Source organism: Thamnophis sirtalis, unplaced genomic scaffold (genome assembly GCF_051295495.1).
Source record: "Thamnophis sirtalis isolate CommonGarterSnake01/CBP01778 unplaced genomic scaffold, rThaSir2_p1.2 scaffold_11, whole genome shotgun sequence".
Lineage (NCBI taxonomy): Eukaryota > Metazoa > Chordata > Lepidosauria > Squamata > Natricidae > Thamnophis > Thamnophis sirtalis.
The window spans coordinates 33043407-33065999 of NW_028261391.1; the positions used below are offsets into that span (position 1 = coordinate 33043407).

A 22593-nucleotide genomic window follows, 5' to 3' on the forward strand; every position below is an offset into this window, starting at 1 on the left:
GATATATGTCACACTTCTTGTATCCAAGATGTTTCCCCACTTTTATATTTCACCAAACCAATTTACTTGATTACTGCATTGAAAAAAGGTATTTCCTAGTATGGCTCATATGATGTGCTTACTCTATATTTTGTAATTAAAAATCTGCAGAAAGAGAATAATGCCATGAAGCATTTTTTTCCTCAAGCAAAACTCAAATTAACCAATTTGCATGTTGCAGAGCAAGGGGTACTGTATTTTAGAACTAAGAATGTAACCCTAAACTCATTCATTATATATCAGTACTCTAAATGTTTATATAAATGACTCAAACAAATAAACAAAACTCTATTTTTATCACAAAGGGACTTAATTATACTGATAGGAAATTAAGAAGACATGTGCATCCTGCTAATTTCTTGATTTCAAGGTGACAAAAAAGTAGGTGCCTTTCTCCAAATTGTGTGAATTATCTGTAACAGCCTAATTTATATTCTTCAGTTGTTAAAACTTTGAATGCCACATAGCATCTGTCATGGCTATCAGAGCTTGGGTGAAAGCACCTACTTTTAAAAACATCCGCTAGGAAGACTTCAGTTTGAAAGATAGTAACAGAAAACATAAGTAAACCGTAAGTAGACTCATAATAGATCATACCACATCTATCTAAACAGATTGCTGTTTTCTACAGCACCTTTCATGTAGTTATCTTTTCTGTGATTTGTGTAAGATTTTTTTTAAAGCTTCCCATCTTAATGCCATTATTACATCATATAGTCAAGCCTTTGGATAAAAGTCTGCTTGGAAACCATTTATACAATTTTAAAAGCTAAGATGTTTATTCCAAATGATAGTATGTAGCTTAATTCTTTTATCAGTTTTGTCTTCATGCTACCTTTGCATGGTGATTTCATTTCTGCAGTCATTAATTTTCCTTGACATCTTGAAGCATGCCTCTTTTCTTGGCAGTGCTATTATGCCAATGGAACTCTTGACAAAGACATTGAAAAAAGTATTTCTTTGCAATAAAAAAAGAGAAAAGAAAGAGAAAGAAAGAAACCAAAATTATTCTTGAATTGCTTCCAAATGGAAGCTGCAACTAATTTATTAGTAAATTGAAATGCAAGTAAGGAAAGCCTAACATGTTGAAGATCTTTGGATTAGGAGTAGTTATTCCATGCTAGGCTTTCATGCTTAAAGTGCTCTGTTGTAGATTGTTTCTTGATGCAAAATAAACATGATTATGGAATTCCAAATATGATGTTGGTTCTTTTTTTAAAAATCACTTTCAAAATAGCAATTTATGACCGGAGTTTTATAAGAGAATTTTTCTGAGAAAGCAGTTTCTGAAGAAGCTGAAATCATCCCTTCCTTTGCCCTGTGGGGCTGAATACTAAAGGAAAATTGTGTGTTTCCTTCTTGCCCTCATCTAAATGTAGCGCAAGGCCTCTAGAGGCCCAAGAACTCACAATAGCTGTTACTAAGCTGTTGTTAGACTGACAGCAAAAAGCTTTGGGAAGATGGAGCAATGTGTGTAGGTAGACATGGGAAAATACAGGGTTGAAAAGACTAAATAAAATGGGCCTGAGTACTGATTTGATTCCGCTTCACATCCAAGCTTACCGATAAGCTTTTCTTTTAAAATTATAAGCCAGTGTAAATAATCACTTAACCTAGGCTCCAGCTTAAAGTCTGATTGATTTCAGTACGATAACTAAATTTGTTTTTTTTTAAATCACACCCTTTAAAGCAAGTCTGATCAAAGTTAAAACATTATATAGGGTATTCTATGCTTATTTATATATAAATGCACCCCACTGAAATCAACACACTTTTCTACAAAGTAAATATATATACAAACATTTTTCCAGATATGTTAGACTACCAGAGACTCCTGAATATGCTAATTAGACAGTAGGTAGAAAGTTAATTCAGCATATCTGGAGGACTTCAGTGCGTGAAGCGTTAACTAGACGATTCTCTTTGTTAGTTAAATAAACAACATTCCTATAATAAAAAACTAGTTATGATTAATATACAAATTAGGCTAAAAGATATAGGGATGGTAAAAAACACATTTCCAAGGTCCCACCAGATGGCAACATTTAAGGGAAGAGACTTGGAATATTCCCACTCTATCCTATTAAGAAGAATGGGAAGATAACCTTAATTACCCTGAAATTAACGCAACCTGGTGCTAGGTAGTAGCTTAAAGATAATAACCAACATTCTGAATTACAATTATAAAACAACTGGAAGTTAGTGCACCTTGCACAGCAATATTGTGACATGGGCAAACCAAAACGTGCCCAATACTCTGTGAGCAAATTAACCACCTCTCAACAATCTTCCTTTTCCAGATGAATTCTTCAAAAGGATCACATCCAAGGATGATCTCCTGAAAAATGGGCACACTATCCTTCTTCAAAGATGTATCAACCACCACTTGGACCTGACTACATGACTTTCCCAGTAGGACTTGACCAGCTAGGAGAGGCATGGATCCAAAACACAGTCACAAGGATCCCATCCACTTATTCAAAATCAACCTGTTCATAACTGAGCCCAGATGTACCTCACTGACTTCCTAGTGTATGCTCAGTTATTGTCCAGCTATTCGAGTGAACTCAAACAATAGTGTGTAACAGATGCTGAGAATATTCTTTACGGTGACCCTGAAAGGTTTTCCTTGGGTTCTCCTTACCTTCAGGTCACCTGAAACAGGACTGTTGGCCAGCTATCTGAGATATAATAAGAGCAGAGAGGTAATGCACACTAGCCATTCACGTTAAGTACAAACACATCACAAAGTTAGTCAGATATTTAGACTGGATTTGGCATTTTTAATCACCTATTGACTCCTTCCCAAGGATTTGAGATAGGGAGACATTGTGTTTGATTTGTTCAAAGTATCATCACAGGATGTAGGTTGTTCTGAATAAAATTGCTTTTTGCAATTAACTGATGTGATTTGTCCATTCTTATGGTATTCAAGTGATGTTTCTAAGGTTTTGGGATTGCAAATCCCAATTGTATTCAAGTGATGAATACTTGAATTGTATTCAAGTGATGTTTCTAAGATTTTGGGAGACACCCATTACTACTACTGTCTCTGTTTTCTTTGCCACAGTCATTCTATTCTATTTACAAATCTTGGCATTTTATGATTTTCTGCAGTTCTTTCTCTTCTATTTTTCTGTCTCCAGGCACTACAACATCCACATTCCAGACTTTTTTGTCTTTCTTATCAACAATTGTTACGTATAAGGTGTTAGGAGCCAGATGCTTGGACTTTTTGAATTCTAAAGTCCCAGGGCACTTTAGCCTTTTCATTTTCTATTACCTTGTCTGTTTTGTAGTTTTGTCAGTTTTTGCATGCAGGCAAATGGTATTTCTTGTATTTCAGTGCACCATTGTTGCTATTTTTTCATGCTGTTGTTTGTATTTAGTGTGTGTGATCTTCTTGCAGCAGCTAACCAGGTGGTTCACTGTTTCTTCAGTTTCTTTGCAGAGGAGGCATTTGCTTTCTATTGCTTTCTTCTCAATTCTTGCTTTGTATGCATTTGTTCTTAAGGCTTAGTGTTGTGTAAGCAGAATTAGCCTCTGTCTCTCTTTCTTCAAATTTCCAGCTTTTAGCCATTGCCAGGTCATCTTGTTATCTGCTTTGCCTGCTATTTTAAGTATTGGCCTTGTAACACTTTGACTTGCTATGTTTGTTTTCTATTCTTCATTTAGTATTTTTTGTGTACCAGTTTGGTCTCTCCAATATTCAGTTAAGTTTCATGGTATACTAGCATCAGTGCATGTTCTTCACTGTCCTTCAGATATTCTTTCAATGCCCCCTTTCCCCTTCAACTGTTTGGTATACTTGCAACATTCCACACTCACCTATTTGGTCATACATAACTTTTTTTCAATGCTGTTTTAACTTTGAATGTAAGTTGAGGACTCCCTGTACTATAAATACACATTCATACTAATAATACTTAATGAGATGCAAGAAGCACAAGATAAAAATACAGAAAACCACTTTAAAAATCATGTTATAAAACATGATCAGTGGGCAAAACATTCATTAATATAGCCATTTACTAGACTCTACATCACTATCAGATTTCCATGCCAGACATTGTATTCAGACCCTTATGAAAGGCCAGTAGGGTCTTTTGGGGGCATGATGTTCCAAAGGGTGGGCACTATGACAGAAAAGCGTGTATTCTGGGATCCTATGGGATAACACTCTTAACAGAGAAGAGCTGAGACATGCCTCTTTGGCTGGATCTAATGGGATGGGTAGATATAATTGAGAAGATACAATCCCTCAAATAACTAGGTGAATGACATGTAGGTTTCTATAGGTCATTACCAGGCAGGGGTGGGTTCCAGCAGGCACTACTGCCAGTTTGCTCGTGTGCACGCCACACACACTTCATGTGCATCTGCAGTGCAATAAAAATGTTTTGTCCATGCGCAGAAGCGGAAAACAAAAACTGGTTGAGGGGCATGTCATGTTACAGCAACCCAGGCCACCAAACCACTACCAGTTCAGCTGAACCGGTCCAAACCAGTAGGAACCCACCACTGTTACCAGGACCTTAAATATATCCATTTCAGCTCATTGAGCAGAGGTGCAATGTGATCTGAGCAGAGAGTGTACAAAACTGCCCATATAGCCACCTTTAGCCTTCCAGATGTTCTTCAAGGGTAGCCCCATGTACAATGCATTACAATAATCCATTTGGGAGGCAACCATGCAATAAGTGAGCAAGGAACAAATCCAGGAACAGGCTGAAAACTCACAAGAAAAGTTGTACAAAGGCCTCCTTTCCAGGACATGACTGCTGCCTTTACTTTGACATGAGTTATAAGGTATTTCTTTCTTTCTTTTTTTAGTAATATTTTTTTAAAAATATTTAATCATAGCAATAAAACATAAAACACACTAAAATAAAACAATAACTGTGGTTGAAAAGAAGAAAGTGTGGCTAATTGATGGGGCAATAGCATGGAAGAATAGAACAGAAGACAGAGAAATTACTAAGTATCAAGATCTGAAAATCAATATTGAAAGTTTAGGGCATAAACAAAACATGGTGGTCCCAGGGGTTATTGAACTCGGTGCCATATCAAAAAATCTTGGATGGCATTTACAAAATCTATACATTACAAACATTTAATCTGTCAAGTGGGAAAGGCCATATGTTTCAGACTATAAGATGCACCCAGCATCTTAAAAAAAAATCTGCTTCTGCCTCTGCCTCTCCTCCCCCCAGCAATTTGCCTCCTTGTAGCAAACAGCAAACAGCCTGATCAGCTTCAGCATAGTCTGATTTAGCACAAGCAGCTGATTGGTGATTGGGTTGGCCTCCTGGAATACCGACAATCAGCTGTTCCAGGCTGTGGGGATTGCTGCCACCCATCACTGCAATTGCCACCACCACCTATTGCCGTATACGCACGACCCATTTTCGGCCTCCATGCATCCCATTTTCAGCCTCAGTGTGCCTAATTTTTGTCCTCTGTGTATCCTGTTTTTGGTCCATTCCAGGCAGAGGAGATTTCTGCCATCTACCTATGCCTCTTGGAATAGCCCCAAAACTAGATGCACAGAGGCTGAAAATGGAATGTGCAGAGGCCGAAAATGGGGTCACGGAGGCAGCATTTGGCAACTGCCGATCAGCCTGGAACAGCTGATCGGCAGTATTCTGGGAGGCAGATCCGACTGCCAATAAGCTGTTTGTGCTAAATCAGGATATACTGAAGCTGACCAGGCTGTTTGCTGCAAGGAAGCAAATTGCTGGGAGGCAGAAACCGAAGGATGGGGGCCAATGAGTGGGCAGGGCTTCAGCAACGTTCGCTCTACAAGATGCACAGTCATTTCCATCCACTTTTTTTGGGGGGGGTATCTTATACACCAAAAAATATTGTTCTTATCTGATACATTACAACATCCTAGCTTCTTGAGAGTAACTTAAACATATGAAGGCCAATACCAGCTAAAGAACTTCCAGTTGTTAGCATTTTTGTAAGCAAATAATAGTAACAATAATAATAAAATCAAACTTCTACATCTGCCTTTGGAAAGGACTTGATTTAGTGGATATAAATGCCAAATCCAGTTTTTTACATCTAGTTAACTCTGCAATGAACCACATTTGTTGATTAAGAAAGACAAAAGAGTCTGGATAGTGGATGTTGCAGTATATGGAGTCAGCAAAATAGAAAAGAAGAACTGAAGTCACAGAATTTTCCTATCTATCATCTATCTATCTATCTATCTATCTATCTATCTATCTATCTATCTATCTATCTATCTATCTATCTATCTATCTATCTATCTATTTATCTATCTATCCATTTATTTACTTACTTGGTTAATTAATTATCTATCTGGTCCATTTATTTACTTAATTAATTTCTATGCTGCCCATCTCACCAAGTCAGTGACTCTAGGTAGCATACAATATAATAAAAATTAAAAACTGCTAAAACAATTTAAAATTAGAAAACCATCAGGCCATCCCATCATCTTGGTTTTTTTAATCCTTAATTTTTCTATTGAAGTTTTCTGATTTTAAATTCTTTTAGCAGTTTTTAACTTTTATTTATTAATTTCTATGCTGCCCTTCTCAAATTTCCTAATTTCTAGTTTAAGCACTTCACTAAGAGATATCCTTGTGTATTTAATTTTGTATTACTTTATATACATATCTTATATAAAAAAGCCCAGAATGTTCAATAACGTACAAGTCTGTACATATTTATCTGGGAATAATTCTCACAGAACAGTTGGAATAACTTCTGAGCTATAGTGTACTGTACCTGTAGAAAATCAGGTTTATTTCTAAACAAGCACATTTAGAAGTTACATTAACTATTTCTTATTTTTTCACCTCTGCCAACATACCTCTCAGAAGTATACAAAGCTTTTTCTATTAAAAATTACACATTCAATCCAGCAATTTTAATCTTGGCAGGGTATGAATTACAGTGCTTTTCTCGTACAAATTAAATCAAAGAAGCCATGAAAGTATTTATCATTGCCTGACACGGCATCTGCTGGAACTCAGTATAAATGGGACATAGCATGCTCCCCTTAGTGTGACTGTGGGGCCCCTCGTCAAAATGTAGATCACATTGTGACTGGCTGTAAGGTGAGTGCATATACTGGTCCAGTATCTGATTTTTAAAAGTATAAACAATGCTGTATTTCCATGGTTAGATGGCCTAGACATTAGTATTGAACATAGATCTTTTAAACATATACCCTGTTTCCCTGAAAATAAGACCTCCCTGGATAATAAGCCTAATTGGGCTTTTGAGCACATGCACTAAAATAAGTTCTCCCCTGAAAATATTGCAACACAGCAGCAGCCATGAGGTAACCACACTTGCTGCCTCCTGCACCTCAAAACGCTTATTTTGGGGATCAAAAGAAAATAAGACCCTGTCTTATTTTCAGGGAAACATGTTATATAGTTAATTGTGTTTACTAAAATAGGTTACATGTTAATATATATTACAGGTTTGTGTATGTCATGCCATACACTAAATAAATACCTTTCTCAGTGTATACTGTTATTAAAATAAGGCACAAACCCTTTATTTATGTGCCTGGGATGCTATCCCATGATACTTGAGTACCAAGTATTACCAACAACACCAACAAGTAGCATCAACAACATTGAGCAGCCATAAAAACAAAACCAACCAACCAACCAACCAAACAAACAACCTGCTCATTTTCTCCAGTCAGTATTTTCAGACAAAGTATTTTCAGGATTGTAGATAATCCATTACAGGACCTTAATTAAAATACTCAACAACCAACACCTCCACAAACATAATAATCGAGGTGTATTTCCTTTAAGGCAGAGGCTGCTAAAATTTGGGGTGTTGTCCATTTAAAAAGGAAAGTCATGTTACAGCAGAACTTTCTACTTACAGAGCAGAGAAAATAATGATTTCATTTGCATGCTACAAAAAGGCAAGTGCTCAACATGTTCATTGATCAAACATAGTGTTCTGAAACTACCTCACTTCTTTGTTTTACATTCATTTCATGTGAGCAATTTTGAGCAGGACGAAAAAAGCTAGGAGCTTTAGAGCATTTCAGAAAATACCCACCATTTGGTGCAATCATGTGCATTCCAAAAGAGGTAGTAAAAGGCCTTTTGGAGCCAAGGAATAAAATTAAGGTGCTTCAAAGATGCTTTCAGAGGGCATCTAGGACGAATGACTTATACATCAAGGATGGCAAGAAAAAAAACAAAGCCCTTCGCTGCTCTACTCCACATTTAACACAGAGAAATGTGTTTTTGTTTCAGGCTTCCCATCTTTAAATTAAGGAACCCATATTTTTGAAGTAATTAATGGCATAAGTAGAAGGAAAAAACAAGTCAATTGAAAAGTTAGGTTGCCAGGACTGATCTATAGCTAAGACAATAACATAGAGGCAGTGGTACAAATCTCGGCATGTAAATCATCATTAGAATCATCAAAATTAATTGGATCTCTCTATTGTTACAAACTGTTTCTGGTTTTATCAATCCACCACTCCTACACTTATCACAGAACAGAGAAGATTTAATTGTTATGCAGCGATCAACTACCCAAAATATTGTAAGCATTAATTATGCTTAAATCTAATGGTATCTTCAGTCATAAAATCTTACCTAAAGACTGCAGACTTTAATTAAAACTTATCCTTAGAATAATGGTTTTCCAAAGGGAGCCTTAGGGAGAAGATTGCCCTGATTTTATTGGGTGGTTGCTGCTGTTATTCCTATAAACCTAATTTTCTGACAATGATGGTGGTTAATTGCAGAAAGAAAGAAAAAAACAAACAAATGCAAAATGAACTCCCAAACTAGTACAATTAAAATAAACTGCAGTTATTTTAAAAATAATAACGCCAAAATTTAAAATAGTTTCTTCTGACTCTCCATCACTCTGCTTTATTTTATTAATAATTTGAGTTCCTTCCTGACAGTCAAGCTGTTGACCTAGTTTTGTACATAGTCACTCAGGGAGCAACATTTGTTCTGGCTTTGTGTTGCTTTACACTTCCTCTCAATTTTGAATAGTATCATTCCCTTGCAGGAATATTGCAAAATGAACCGTCTCTCTCCTAGCAACATGAAAAAGAAAAATATAGGGAGAAGAACACATGAGGGGGCTCTATGTGACTTATCTTTCCTGTACTATTTGTGCACGCAACAATGCTGTGTGCATATTTGCACACAGCTCATAATTTTGCGCTGTGTTTTCCAGGCCACGAAGTTATTAATCAGCATGATCACAGCTGCCATTATGTATCTGCTCTGTGATTAAGATTCAGGGCCAGAGATTTACTGTTAAGCAATTCTGGAGAGGATATTCTTGAAAAAAAAAAAACATGCCTTAAATGTAGAATTGAAATCGCACATGTATCTTTCTTATAAGCGTTTGACACCAAGTAAAGATCTACTTGTTTGTTCAGACTTTGAATTAAATTTCTGCTGCTTTATTTCATGTTCTCTTCCTATTTTCACTATTTATTTTATGTTCTTTGCGAGGGTTGTACTTTTTATTTTTACTATATTGTATCATTGGTGTTTGTGTGTCATTTTATAATGAAAAGTGTGTGACCAGTTAATTTCAATACATCATATTTTCTGCCTGGCCAATATGGGGGAAGAGGAATAACTGTTCACTGCAGAAATCTACCAGCTAAAATAATTTCTGATATAGAGTGGTACAAAAGCGTGACCCGTCAAAAGCGCGAACGTCATAAGCGCGCCAACAACACCGCGGCGCTAAAACCACGATTTCAAAAGCGCGCCGACAACAGCGCGCCGACAACAGCGCGCCGACAACAGCGCGCCGACAACAGCGCGATTTCATTTAAGGTAAGATTTACAGTTAGGTTTAGGGTTAGGTTTAGGGTTAGGTTTAGGGTTAGGTTTAGGGTTAGGTTTAGGGTTAGGTTGAGGGTTAGGTTGAGGGTTAGGTTGAGGGTTAGGTTGAGGGTTACGTTACAGCGCGCTTCTGTTGGCGCGCTTTTGTCGGCGCGCTTTAGGGCTAATTAGTCGCTCATTCGTCGCGCAGTTTTGTCACCGCGCTTTAGACACCGCGGTTTAGTCAGGCGTGCTTTTGTTGTGCACGCATTTGTGGTGGAACCGTACAAAAGAAGCATGTCTCACATCACCCTTTATGTGCTCAGTTTCTTCACCACTTTGGCAACACTGTGAGCATTGTAGATGCTGATCCTCCCTCAACTGGTTCTTAGACTTCCCTCCCCCTCCTAGCCATTACAGTCAGTTACAAGACAGTATAGATATGAAGCAAGTTTCTAAAAGTGCCAGTCCCAAAACCTTAGAAACCATTATTCACACTTTTAAAAAACAAGTGAAACAAATCAGTACTATCTACAGGTAATCGATTTAACAACCATTCACTTAATGACTGTGCAAAGTTCCGACAGTGCTGAAAAAAGTAACTTAAAACTGATTCTTCCACTTGCAATAATTACAGCATCTTTGTGGTCGTGTGACCAAAATTTGGGTACTTTTCAACCAACATGGATGACAGCTACAGCATAAAGGGTGATGTGATCTCCATTTGCAACCTTCACAACAGGCTTCTGACAATCAATGAAGCAGTGGAAGTGATGAACCGGGGCCTTGAGGCTGTCAAAGACTGGATGAGAGCTAACAAACTGGTGCTCAACCCAGAAAAGACCGAGTGGCTGTTGTGTTTTCCTCCCAATAATTTGGTTAACGTTCCATCAATCAGGCTGGCGGGACAAGATTTATACCCCTCAGACAGGGTCCGCAACTTGGGAGTCCTCCTGGATCCACAGCTGAGTTTTGACCATCATTTGTCAGCTGTGACCAGGGGGGCATTTGCTCAGGTTCGCCTGATGCGCCAGTTGTGGCCCTACCTGAACCGGGAGGCACTCACAACAGTCACTCGAGCCCTTGTGATCTCCAGGCTGGAATACTGCAATGTGCTCTACATGGGGCTGCCCTTGAAGAGCATCCGGCGACTTCAGCTAGTCCAGAATGCGGCCGCGCGAGTGATCGTGGGCGCACCACGGTTCGCCCACATAACACCGATCCTCCGTGAGCTGCGCTGGCTACCTGTTGGTCTCCGGGTGCACTTCAAGGTCCTACTTACCACTCACAAAGCGCTCCATGGTAGTGGATCTGGCTATTTGAGAGACCGCCTTCTGCCAATTACCTCCCTGCGTCCCATCAGATCGCACAGGGTAGGCCTCCTCCGAATTCCATCCGCCAGTCAGTGCCAACTGGCGACTACGCGGAGGAGAGCCTTCTCAGTTGCAGCTCCGACGCTATGGAACAATCTCCCCGTGGAGATCCGCACCCTCACCACCGCCCAGGCCTTCCGCACAGCCCTTAAGATCTGGCTATCCCGTCAGGCCTGGGGATAAAAAATATTAGTTTGTCCCCTCCCGAATGATGAATGAGTGTTGTGCTCTATTTTTAATATTATGTATTGTCTTATGTTTTTTGTCTTTTTACCCCCTTCCCCGTGTTTTGTAAGCCGCCCTGAGTCCCCTCAGGGAAAAGGGCGGCCTATAAATTATAATAAACATTCCAAACATTCCAAACATTCCAATCAATGGGGGAAGCTGGATTCACTTAACAATCATGCCATTCACTTAATGACCATGGTGATTTTCTTAATGGCTATATCAAAAAAGATAATAAAATCAGGCACAACTTCCTTAAAGACCACATCTTGGAAATTCTGGTCTCAATTGTGGTCTTATGTTAAGGACTATTTGTAAAAGTTTATCCGGTATATACAAGTTTCTATTTTTTTTGCTGTACAGACCACCTTCCATAATTCCTTAGCTTAGCATTTAACCAAAACTTTGTAGCTTGCCCTTGTGTTCTTTGTTATTGGGGGAAAATACTTTCAGTTCCACCATGTGCCATGCTACAGTCACATGAAGTGCTGGAATGCTATATTTCATAGGATTTGCTAGAATCCCACTTTCACTGTGTTGTGATTTGCAATGCAAATCAATCACCATGATAAACAGAAAACCTTTTAAGGCTTCTCCATTTAAAACTGTAGTTTAAAACACCATCTATTTTTGCAAACATTCTTCATTGTAGCCTATTATAGAATAGAATAGAATTCTTTATTGGCCAAATGTGATTGGACATACAAGGAATTTGTTTTTGGTACATAAGCTCTCAGTGTACATAAAGAAAAATAAAAGTCATTCATCAATCATCATAAGATGCAACACTTAGTGATAGTCATAGGTTAATAATAAGCAATCAAATCATACTAGAAAACAAATAAAACAATATAAATTTTAAATTTATATGGTTATAGTCATAAGTAGCAATAGCAGTTAGACTTCTATACCGCTTCATAGGGCTTTCAGCCCTCTCTAAGCAGTTTACAGAGTCAGCATATTGCCCCCAACAACAATCTGGGTCCTCATTTTAGCCACCTTGGAAGGCTAGAAGGCTGAGTCAACCCTGAGCCGGTGAAATTTGAACAGCCGAACTGCAGAACTGCAGTCAGCTGAAGTAACCTGCAGTGCTGCATTTAAGCACTGCGCCACCTTGCTGGGAGGATGTAGGTAATAGAAAGGATTAGAATGATAATATTGATACAGTCTTAGTAAATAGTTTGACAGTGTTGTGGGAATTAGTTGTTTAGCAGAGTGATAGCATTCAGGAAAAGACTGTCCTTGTGTCAAGTTTTTCTGGTGTGCAATGCCCTATAGTGTTGTTTTGAGGGCAGAAGTTGAAACGACTTATGTCCAGGATGTGAGGGGTCTGTAGATATTTTCACAGCCATCCTTTGGACTCATGCGGTCCTCAATGGAAGGCACGTTGGTAGCAATTATTTTTTCTGCAGTTCAAATTATCCATTGAAGTCTGTGCCTGTTTTGATTGTTTGCAAAGCCAAACCAGACATTTATGGAGGTGCAGATGACAGACTCAATACTTCCTCTGTAGAACTTAATCAGCAGCTCTTTGGGCATTTTGAGCTTTCTGAGTTGGCATAGAAAGAACATACTTTGTTGTGCTTTTTTGATGACATTTTTGATGTTAGGTGTCCATTTTATATCTCATATCTTGAGATATGATAGAACCTAGAAACTTGAAGGTCACTAGATACTGTGTTGTCTAGTATTGTAAGAGGTGGTATTATAAGATGGTTTCTCCTAAAACCTACCAACATTTCTATGGTTTTGAGTGTATTTAGTTCAAGATTGTTCTGGTGGTTACAGCACAAGGCTAGTTGTTCAATCTCCCATCTGTATGCAGATTCATCATTTTTTCGAATCAGCCAATCTCTGTTGTATCATCTGCAAATTTCAGAACGTTAACAGAGGGATCTTTTGAGATGCAGTCATTGGTATATAGAGAGAAATGGAGAGAGCACACAACCTTGGGGGCTCCTTTACTAATTGTACAGGTATCTGATGTGATTTTGCCGAGCTTCACCTGCTGCTTCCTGTCTGTTAGGAAGCTTATGATACATTTACAAGTGTGGTCAGATATAGCTAGATGATTTGGATTTGGATTTGGATTTAACTTTATTTGTATGCCGCCCTTTTCCCTGAGGGGACTCAGGGCGGCTCACAATTCAGGGGGAGGGAAGGACAAAACAAGTTATACACATGAAGACAATACATCGTTAAAAAGCACAACAGTCATACTATTCGGGTGGGGTTGAAGTCTTTAGCCCCAGGCCTGTCGGGACAGCCAGGTTTTAAGGGCTACGCGGAAGGTCTGAAGGGTGGTGAGGGTACGAATCTCCACACGGAGTTCGTTCCATAGGGTCGGAGCAGCCACCGAAAAGGCTCTCCTCTGGGTAGTTGCCAGTCGACATTGACCGGCTGATGGAATTCGGAGGAGGCCTAATCTATGGGATCTTATTGGCCTAGTGGAGGTAATTGGCAGTAGGCGGTCTCTCAAGTACCCAGATCCAATACCATGAAGGGCTTTGTAGGTGACAACTAGCACCTTGAAGCGCACCCGGAGATCAACAGGCAGCCAGTGCAGCTCGCGGAGGATAGATGTTACGTGGGTGAAACGAGGTGCACCCACGATCGCTCGCGCGGCTGCATTCTGGACCAGCTGAAGTCGCCGAATACTCTTCAAGGGCAGCCCCATGTAGAGCACCATTAATTTAGTTAGAAGAATATCTGGAATGATGGTATTGAATGCTGAACTGAAGTCTATAAAGAGCTCCCTTGCATAGGTCTTTGGAGATTCAAGATGTTGTAGGAGTCATATTAACAGCATCATCTGTTGATTTATTTGCTCGGTAGGCAAGTTGCAAGAGTCTAACAGTGGATCTGTGATAGTTTTCAGGTGAGCCAGCACTAGCTTTTCAAAGGTCTTCATAACTACAGATGTTACAGCAACCGGTCTGAAGTCATTCAGTTCGTAAATGGAGTTTCTTTGGCACTGGGATGATAGTACAGCATTTGAAGCAAGAAGGAACATAGAACATCTCTAGTGTTTATTAAAGATGCAGGTGAAGATAGGGGCCAGTTCATCAGCACAAGCTTTTAAGCAAGAAGGCGTTATCTTGTCTGCGCCTGGTGCTTTTCCTGACTTTTGTCTGTGAAATAGACCTTGTACCCATTTTCTGTAATCACCAGAGATGGTGGGCCCAATGGAATGGAATCAGTTGTAGGAGACTGTTGTTGGTGTGTCTGAGATGGGGATTGTGCAGATGGATAGCAATAGTAGTTTAAACCTACAGTAAAACACATTCAGGTAATCTGCCAGTTGCTGATTTCCTTCAGCATGGGAAGGTGGTTTGCTGTAACAGGCGATATTTTAAAAGAGTTTTCCACGTGTCTACTGCTCATTTGTTCAGAACTGATTCCTTAGCTTTTCAGAGTTGCTTCTTTTTGCTGCTCTGATCTCCCTTGTTAATATGTTTCGGGCCTGATTATCACCTTTTCTGTAGGCTTCCTCTTTGGAATGATGTAGCTGCTTAAGTTTAGCTGTGAACCAAGATTTATTGTTACTGTACCTTCGCAGGTGTCTGGTTGGCACACATAAGTCTTCACGAAAACTGACATATGATGCTACAGTATCTGTGAGTTCATCCAAGCCTACAGAGTATCTTCAAAAACATTCCAACCAGTGCAGCTACAGGCAAACCTGTAGCTTTAGCGTTGCCTCCTCAATCCAAGTTCTCACTGATTTAATTGTTGGTTTCATGGTTTTAAGTCTTTGTCTGTAAGCAGGTACAAGGTGAATCATGCAATGACCAGAAGGTCCCACAGCTGCTCATGGTAAAGACCGATAAGCATCTTTTAATGTTGTGTAGCAATGGTCTAAAGTATTCTTCCCTCTCACGAGACAATTGACATGCTGAAAATATTTTGGTAGCTCTTTCCTTAAGTTGGCTTTGTTAAAATCTCCTAAAATAATGAATCTGAGTATTTAACTTCAGCCCACATAATCTGTTCATCTAGAGTTCATAATGCATTGTTTACACAAGCTTGTGGACAAACATATACAGCAATTAGGAGAAATGAGAGAACTCTCCTGGAGAATACAATGTTTTGCAATTGATAATTGATAATAATAGAAAGAGTGTTTTACAAATTATTAGAACATTTTACCCAAGCTGATGTGAAATATGAATGGATCATTTTGTTTAGTAATGTGCGAGAAGCATTTGTGCCTATTTTGTGAAAAAAAAGACTGCTTTTAACCCACTGGAGAGTCTGGTGGGCGGTTTCAAACAGAAAAATGAGCATTGATTGGCTAGTAGTTTACATTCAGCTGGGACACTGAATTGTTCTCCAGTCAATTATTGACTGGTTTCTCTGAAAGCAACACATTCACATACCATACTGGAAATGTATGAGATCTGTAGATAGTGAAGATATATGGACAAAAGAGTAATTTAAAGTGTGCTGCAGAGGACTAGCAAATGTAAACATGTATGGCATGGCAGATGTTACTAAATCTAATAATAGCAATTATAGAGTCAAATCATCACTAACCTGTCCTACTTTTTCATATTTAGGGTTGTTTTTCAACCACACCTCTGCCAATTGCCATCAGCAAATCAACTATTTTTTTTAATAAAGGATTTTATACAACCAATTGGCTTGTTTGTTTCTTCTGGGGATATAGAAAGACCACAAGGTGAATCTTCTTTATTTCTGGATCTTCCACTTCTAATCATAGAAACTCACCTTAGATAAACAGAAACAAAACAAAAAACAATTTAGAGCAGTGGATGTCATACTTCACAAATGTGGTAGAACTTCTCTGGGAACTGCTGAGGGAAAAACTCTAATGGATTCTTTTCTGACTTAAATTTTAAACCTTGAATTGAAATTTTAAACGTTGGATTCCTTTTTGTCTTTGCAGTTCTATTTTGATTTTCAATGTATCTTAAGTCTCCTATCAAAGGTAAGTCCAGTTAAATAGAAGAGAACAGAGCCTTAAGAGTGTAGAGGCATAAATCAGTTAGATTTTAATGGGGATCCAGCAATTATTTGCATGTTTCTTCTTTCTAACAAGGCTTGGGAAACTTTGTGAAGCAATTTATCACCATCCTCAATTTGCATTTTTCTTAAGAATGTAACCTTCAGTTGTAAGCCTCTAACACCCACCACTTTTTTTTGGTTCCTCTTCCTCCCTTGTATTTTAATCATCTTGTCAGATTAAGAGTTTGTCGAGATGTGAAAGTTAATACAGTGCTTTGTAATTGAGCTAATTAATTCAGATTTTTCACGTTTTGGGCCACAGCCCAGATAGTTACTTTTTTTAATGTTTTCACAAATATCCCTCGATTTAATTTTGGTAACATATACATTTGAAACATATTCCATTTAGGGGGACAAGAAACGGGGAGAAAGCTCAGGGTCATCATACCCTGCCATATTGCCAACTTCGCTGGCCTCTTCTTCGCTCAGCCGCAACCCACGTGGTGGCGCTGTTGCTTTACGGAGGAATCACGCAACTGTGGGGAATGGAAAGGCTTTGAGAATCCTTCCCTCTCCCCCCCCCCGCCTTTTTGGGGTTTATGGGTCCATCCCTTAAATGCACAGCCGAGAAAAGGGACGTCCACTTTCCCTATGTGCTCGAGGACAAAGCAAGCAAGCGAATAAAGGTGTTCTTGAAAAGAGACCAGGTTGCTTGCAACGTTGATCTTCGCCGGACACGTGCGCTCTTACTGATGAAAGCTGCTGGTGCGCGTAAAAGACCTCGGGGACCGAGCCATAAAGTAGTTGCTCTCTAAGAACTAAGCGTCCCTAGTGGAAGGAAATTGCTCGCCGTCCGGCTTATATTAAAACAACAACAACAAAAAAGTCAGCTATTAGCAGACTGATATGGTGATCTCGGAGGAATGCCCTCCGAGTGGAGCTGCCAGGATGGGAAGCTTTGGCTTAAAGGACCAGGTCACCGTTTCGCATTTTTCTCCCCGAGACATAATCAAACATACACAAAAAGGATATTTTCGAAATGTGGCTTGTTTCTTGTTGCCATTGTCCTATTTACGAAAAGTTCTCCCCTGGTTTTGGGGAGGACCTTCTAAACCGCGGAATTCCTGTGAATGCCTTATTTATTTCAGTTGGATTAGGCGAGAAAAAACACGGGTCGATCGTGGATGTTTCTTACGAACGACCACCTTTAAACGCGGTTAGAATTGGCTGGACCAGACAGGAAGTTCCTTAAAAATCTAAAGGCATGAAATCTTCCTCATTGCTTTTTCTATAAATTTTCATTCCTCTTATTTCCTGAAGCATCTTTTTTTTTTTAAATCAAGCCGTTTCCCTGAAAACTACAGCACAGTCTAGTCTGCTTCAGTTCTCGTGAAACGTTCGCACACAATGCAGGCGTCTCTAGCGAAATTATCCTGCAATCTTCCTGTTCTGTAATGTATGCCATTCAGGGGGAAAAAAATAAGGACATGATTACAGTAAACCTCAATTTAATAAACTCGCGTTTTGTTATTTTTATGAAGATTTTTTTCCCTAATTCGGGGAGGGGGGAGAGCAGCGATTTCAGTTCTGACAGTTCGTGTCGTTTCCCTGCTGGGTATAATTCAAGATATCCTTCGTTAGTCCAGGAATTTCAGGGGAGAAATTCGAGAGAGGCGTCCTATTAGAAGGAAACCCAAATGAGTTCAGTGCGATCTGCTCGCAGGTAAGTGGATATAAGAATACTAGAAAAGCTTGAGCCAAGCTAGGATGCAAGAAAGTAGCACAGTCGATGCCTACTTGAGGAAGGAGAAAAACAACAAAAAGGCGAAGACCGTCCGCCAGCCACTTCTGCACCTTTTGAGGAAGCTCTGAATACGAGAAGAACCAGGAGAAGGAGGGGCCCTTGGAGCATGGAGGGCGTGGTTTCGGGAAGAGGGCGTGTCTGGGAGGGCCTTTCTCTCAAGCTGCCTTCCTGACAGGCGAATGGCGTTGATGGACGGCGAGACGTCACGGTTCCTCCCCCGCCTCCTTGGCAATGTCTACAGCCTGCTGCACTCCCAATTTAAGCATTTATTCCACTGGGATAGAGGAGTCTAGAGCAGCGCTAGCACCAAAAAACCATGGCTGGGATTGTATATTTCACCGTCTTTTCGTTTCTCTTTGGGATTTGTGAGGGGGTCACCGGTTCTCGGATATATCCGGCCAATGAAGGTGAGTGAGAGAAAAAGGGTCCCGGGCCGAGCCGAGACTTTCCCCTCTTGCTCATGTGGCTTGTACGGGGCAGGGGGATCTGGGTCGGTGCGAGAGGTCTTCCTCACTTTCAGCACCCGTTGCTGCGGACCGAACACTGGGCAAAACTTGGATCAGGCAGACAATCTAAAGTTCGACCTCTCGCCTGCAAAAGAAAGGACGGACAGCCGCGCGGGTAGCTCGCGGCAAACTTAGGCTGGTGGCGGAGAGCCAGCTGAGAGCAATGGGCTCTTTCAGAAGCTTCGCCCCCCGCGCCCCCGGTAGCCCGCCCTTCGCCTTCGCTCCTGTCCGCCCTTGGACTCTCTCTCTCTCGAGAGAGAGAGAGGCGAAAGTTTGGAGAGTGTCGTCTGGGGATCGGCAGCCTGATGACCGGCCGGTCGGCTTGGATAGTCGCCTTTCGCAGCCGAATTTGCCGCAGACGTGACAGCTTTGCGCGCGGCGGAAACCCGCGTGGGAGCTTGACCTGGATTTTCTAGGCGAGCTGTTTTCAGCCAGCGAGTCTGGTGCAAACGCGCCGCTTTAGATCTTTTTGCTCCCTGAGACAAAAAAAAAGCCTCCTTTGCTAAACAGCCAAGGCAAGCGAGTTCCGTGGATTTGGTTAGGCTTTTAATTTATTCTAGCAGACCGGCGCCTTAAGTTCAAAGCAGCCTTTCTCCGAAACGGGACTGGGCTTTTCCGTCTGCCCGCATTCTTCCTTTCAGCACCTTCTTTGCTGCGGCCGTGGGGATATTTTCTTACTGATTTAATGTCTTGGAAAGGCAGCGCTAAAGAAAAAAGAAAGAACCATTCAGGGTTTGGGTTTTTTTCCCTTCCTTCTCCCCAGTCTAAATCTTACATAACCGCGGACGCGCGTCCCTACACACAAACGCGCGCGGCAGCGCGGGCTTCAGTCGATTGCGCGCATCGAGGTGACTTAACGCGCGTCGAGGTGACATGAACCTGCTTGACAGGAAAGTGAGTGGGAGGGGGTGCGCGCGTGTAGCTATGCGCGTTCCCGCACTTTCTCTCCTTCCCTGTGAGACGTCCTTATTCATTTCCCTCCGGCTTCGGCCGCTGGGAGTCAGATACCTGTAACTTCAGCTTGAAGGTGGTTTTATGATATGCGTTGCCTGGGAAATCACTTGGCGCGTAAGACAAATAGCGTCAGTGAGTTGCTCAAACTTAAAAGCGTGAAAGCTGAGGATTTTGCAGAATACATTGCCGATGATTTCTCCCGTCACTCCGTAATTCCCCCCTTCCCAAGCCCCTTTCTGCTTTGGTTTCTAGCATCTTCGCTATCAATCAGCCGTTTGATAGCTCTTCGTGTATTGAAGAAAGGAAAGCTCGTCTGTGCTCGAATCACAAAGAGGCTTAAGCAGAACAATGCGCTGTTGAAATAGGATAACCCATAGGTCCTGTTTTAAAACGTCACCTTTAAAACTTCTTGTATGATTTATACGGAATCTGAGGTTTTGTAGACTTATTGGGGTGGGGTGAATGCTGAGCAGCTGAGATTTCATTTAGTCGTCTCAGCATCTTTTAAGTTATCTGCACTGGGGAGCCATTTTTCACTCTTAACACACCCCCAACTCTTGCTCCATTTTTAACAGGAGCCTCTAGAGGTATAAAGAATGCAGTGCTGAAGCTGTTCAGATTTTGATTCTCTCTCTTTGTTTCCTATAAGGCACATTCCCCCCCCCCCCCATATAGTGTTGGGAATGTTTCATGTACAACATAGTCCACTTTTTGTTGTTTCCTTATATGTAGAAATATTTTAAAAATCATTCTGCTTTTTTTGCAAGTGGCATTAAATACCCAGAAGATGGCATGACCAACACAATATGTTGCATTCCTTGTCTATAGTGACAGTAGATTAAGTTATCTATTGAAGCTGTTTCTGGATTCACTGACATTTTCTTATGAGGTGTAAAATTCATAAAGAGAAGTGCAAAATGATGTAAACAAGTCTTGTTATAAAATTAGTGAAATTAACATTTTATTTCCTTTTGGGAAGTCCATCCATCATGTAGCAATGTCTCAGGCAGTCATGTAATAAAGGTGAATTATGAGTAGGTGCTTTCTTTACACATTTATGTGAGAGGAAATCTCAGTGAGCAATATTGCACTTTCTTTCTGATTAAACACATACAGGATTACATTACACACAGCATTCAAAGATTGAGAATATGCCAAAACATTTTAATCTTAGGGTTTTTTTTTTTAAAAAAAAATCTAAACCAATTCAATTTGGGTGCAAGTGTTAACCCTTATTGAAGATGACCTTTGAGACATGAATTAAGAAGTCCTAAATGCAAGTCACACCCCATCCACAGAATCAACATGTGTCACTGGGATAGTGTAAACAGGCTTGGCATCTTATTTATGTGAGCTGCAGTGTAAACATTGTAATACTGTATTGATTTCTCCTAGAGGATCTTGTAGTAGTTTATGGGATTTGTGCCTTTGGAAATTCAGAGTGGGTTAGAATTAAAATTTGTGAAAAATGGCCTTAAAAATAAGCAGGGTATACTTGGACAGGACTTGGATGGGAGAATACTAGGTAATTTTAGAACTGTATATTAGACTGCGAAGTAAAACAATATATATTAAAAGAAGCCAAGAGTAAACCATTTGATATTATTTCCAAGCAAATGACATGGATGTGTTCATGAAGTCACTAGGTATCATGCTGGATTTGAAATAGACTTAGCTTTAGTTATAAATAGCTCAGGTCTCTCCCTCCCTCTTTCCTTCCCTCTCTCTCTCTCTCTCTCTCTCTCTCTCTTTCTCTCTCTCTCTCTCTCTGGTTATTTTCAATGAAAAAATGGAAAATGCTTCAGTTCTGTGTTCTTTTTAGTTGGTCACACAGTCAGTTATTTAATCTTGATATTTTTTTCCACCTATTAAGTCCTTTCCATGAACTTGAGTTAGGCAGATGTTGTTGTTTAATAATATTAAAAACCACATCAAGACAGTATTTTACTGGAGGAGGAGGATGATGATGATGATGATGATGATGATGATGATGATGATGATGATTGGTTGCACAGTGAGCCAGATGTTTAGACTAGATTTGCCATTTTTACTCACCTGTCAAGTCTCATTATTATTATCATTATCAGATCCACAATATGTGTTTTTCTATGTATGTTTAAAAATAAGTATTCTAAATAAGAATATCCTGCTTATATTACTATTGGGAAGATACTTACTTTTTTTGTTGGGGTAGCATCTTTCTTTTCTTGTGCAGATCATTTAATGATGCTTTTTGAAATATAATCTGAATTTGACTACTTGGGACTTGATGTGTGCTTTTCTTTTGCAGTTACCTTATTGGATTCCAGATCAGTTCAAGGTGAACTTGGCTGGATAGCGAGCCCCTTAGAGGGAGGGGTAAGTTCAGAATATTTTATCTAATCAATAAAAAATTGAAATAATGAGTAAATTTCTAAGGATACTTTTCTTCACTGATTGTGCAAAAGGTCAATTTATTTCTATGACCTTTAAGATATGTATTATATTTTGTTGGTGAAACTGTATTATTTCCTTGTATAAACTTGGGATACCCTGTCATGGAAGAGTCTTATAAAAAGAAAAGCAACAATAATTTTAGAATCAGGAGGAGGAGACTCTCACTGGATGCAAGTCAGCAAACTTGTTAAGTCAATTCTTTTTAGGAAACTGAATATGTATTTGTGAATTCTAACACAAATGCAAAATATTTCTTCAAAACTCATTTATAAATACCAATTTTTAAAATAAATGAATTATTATTTTTTCATTTTGATCAAGGGTAAAACCATATCTTTTATCATTTCATGATAGTAATAATTTTTATTCATAATTTATATGAATACTGTTCTTAATGATGCACAAAACCCACAATTCTATTCCATTTTATATTGGAAGTAAGCAGAAAAATTATTTTGATAGTTTAATAA

At 39.7% G+C, this 22593-nt stretch overlaps 1 protein-coding gene across 4 annotated transcripts in view; it reads left to right on the forward strand.

Annotated features, from left to right (window-relative positions):
* Positions 1-18509: 18509 nt before the first annotated feature.
* The window catches only part of EPHA4 (EPH receptor A4), a 160939-nt gene continuing 156855 nt past the window's right edge, over positions 18510-22593 (forward strand). For all 4 annotated transcript variants that reach the window (XM_087725490.1, XM_087725492.1, XM_087725491.1 and 1 more), the window contains exons 1-2: positions 18510-18634; positions 21978-22045. In XM_087725490.1, the coding sequence (XP_087581616.1) occupies positions 18544-18634; positions 21978-22045 (159 nt within the window). In that variant the 5' untranslated portion in view covers positions 18510-18543. The remainder of the gene's footprint in view (positions 18635-21977; positions 22046-22593) is intronic.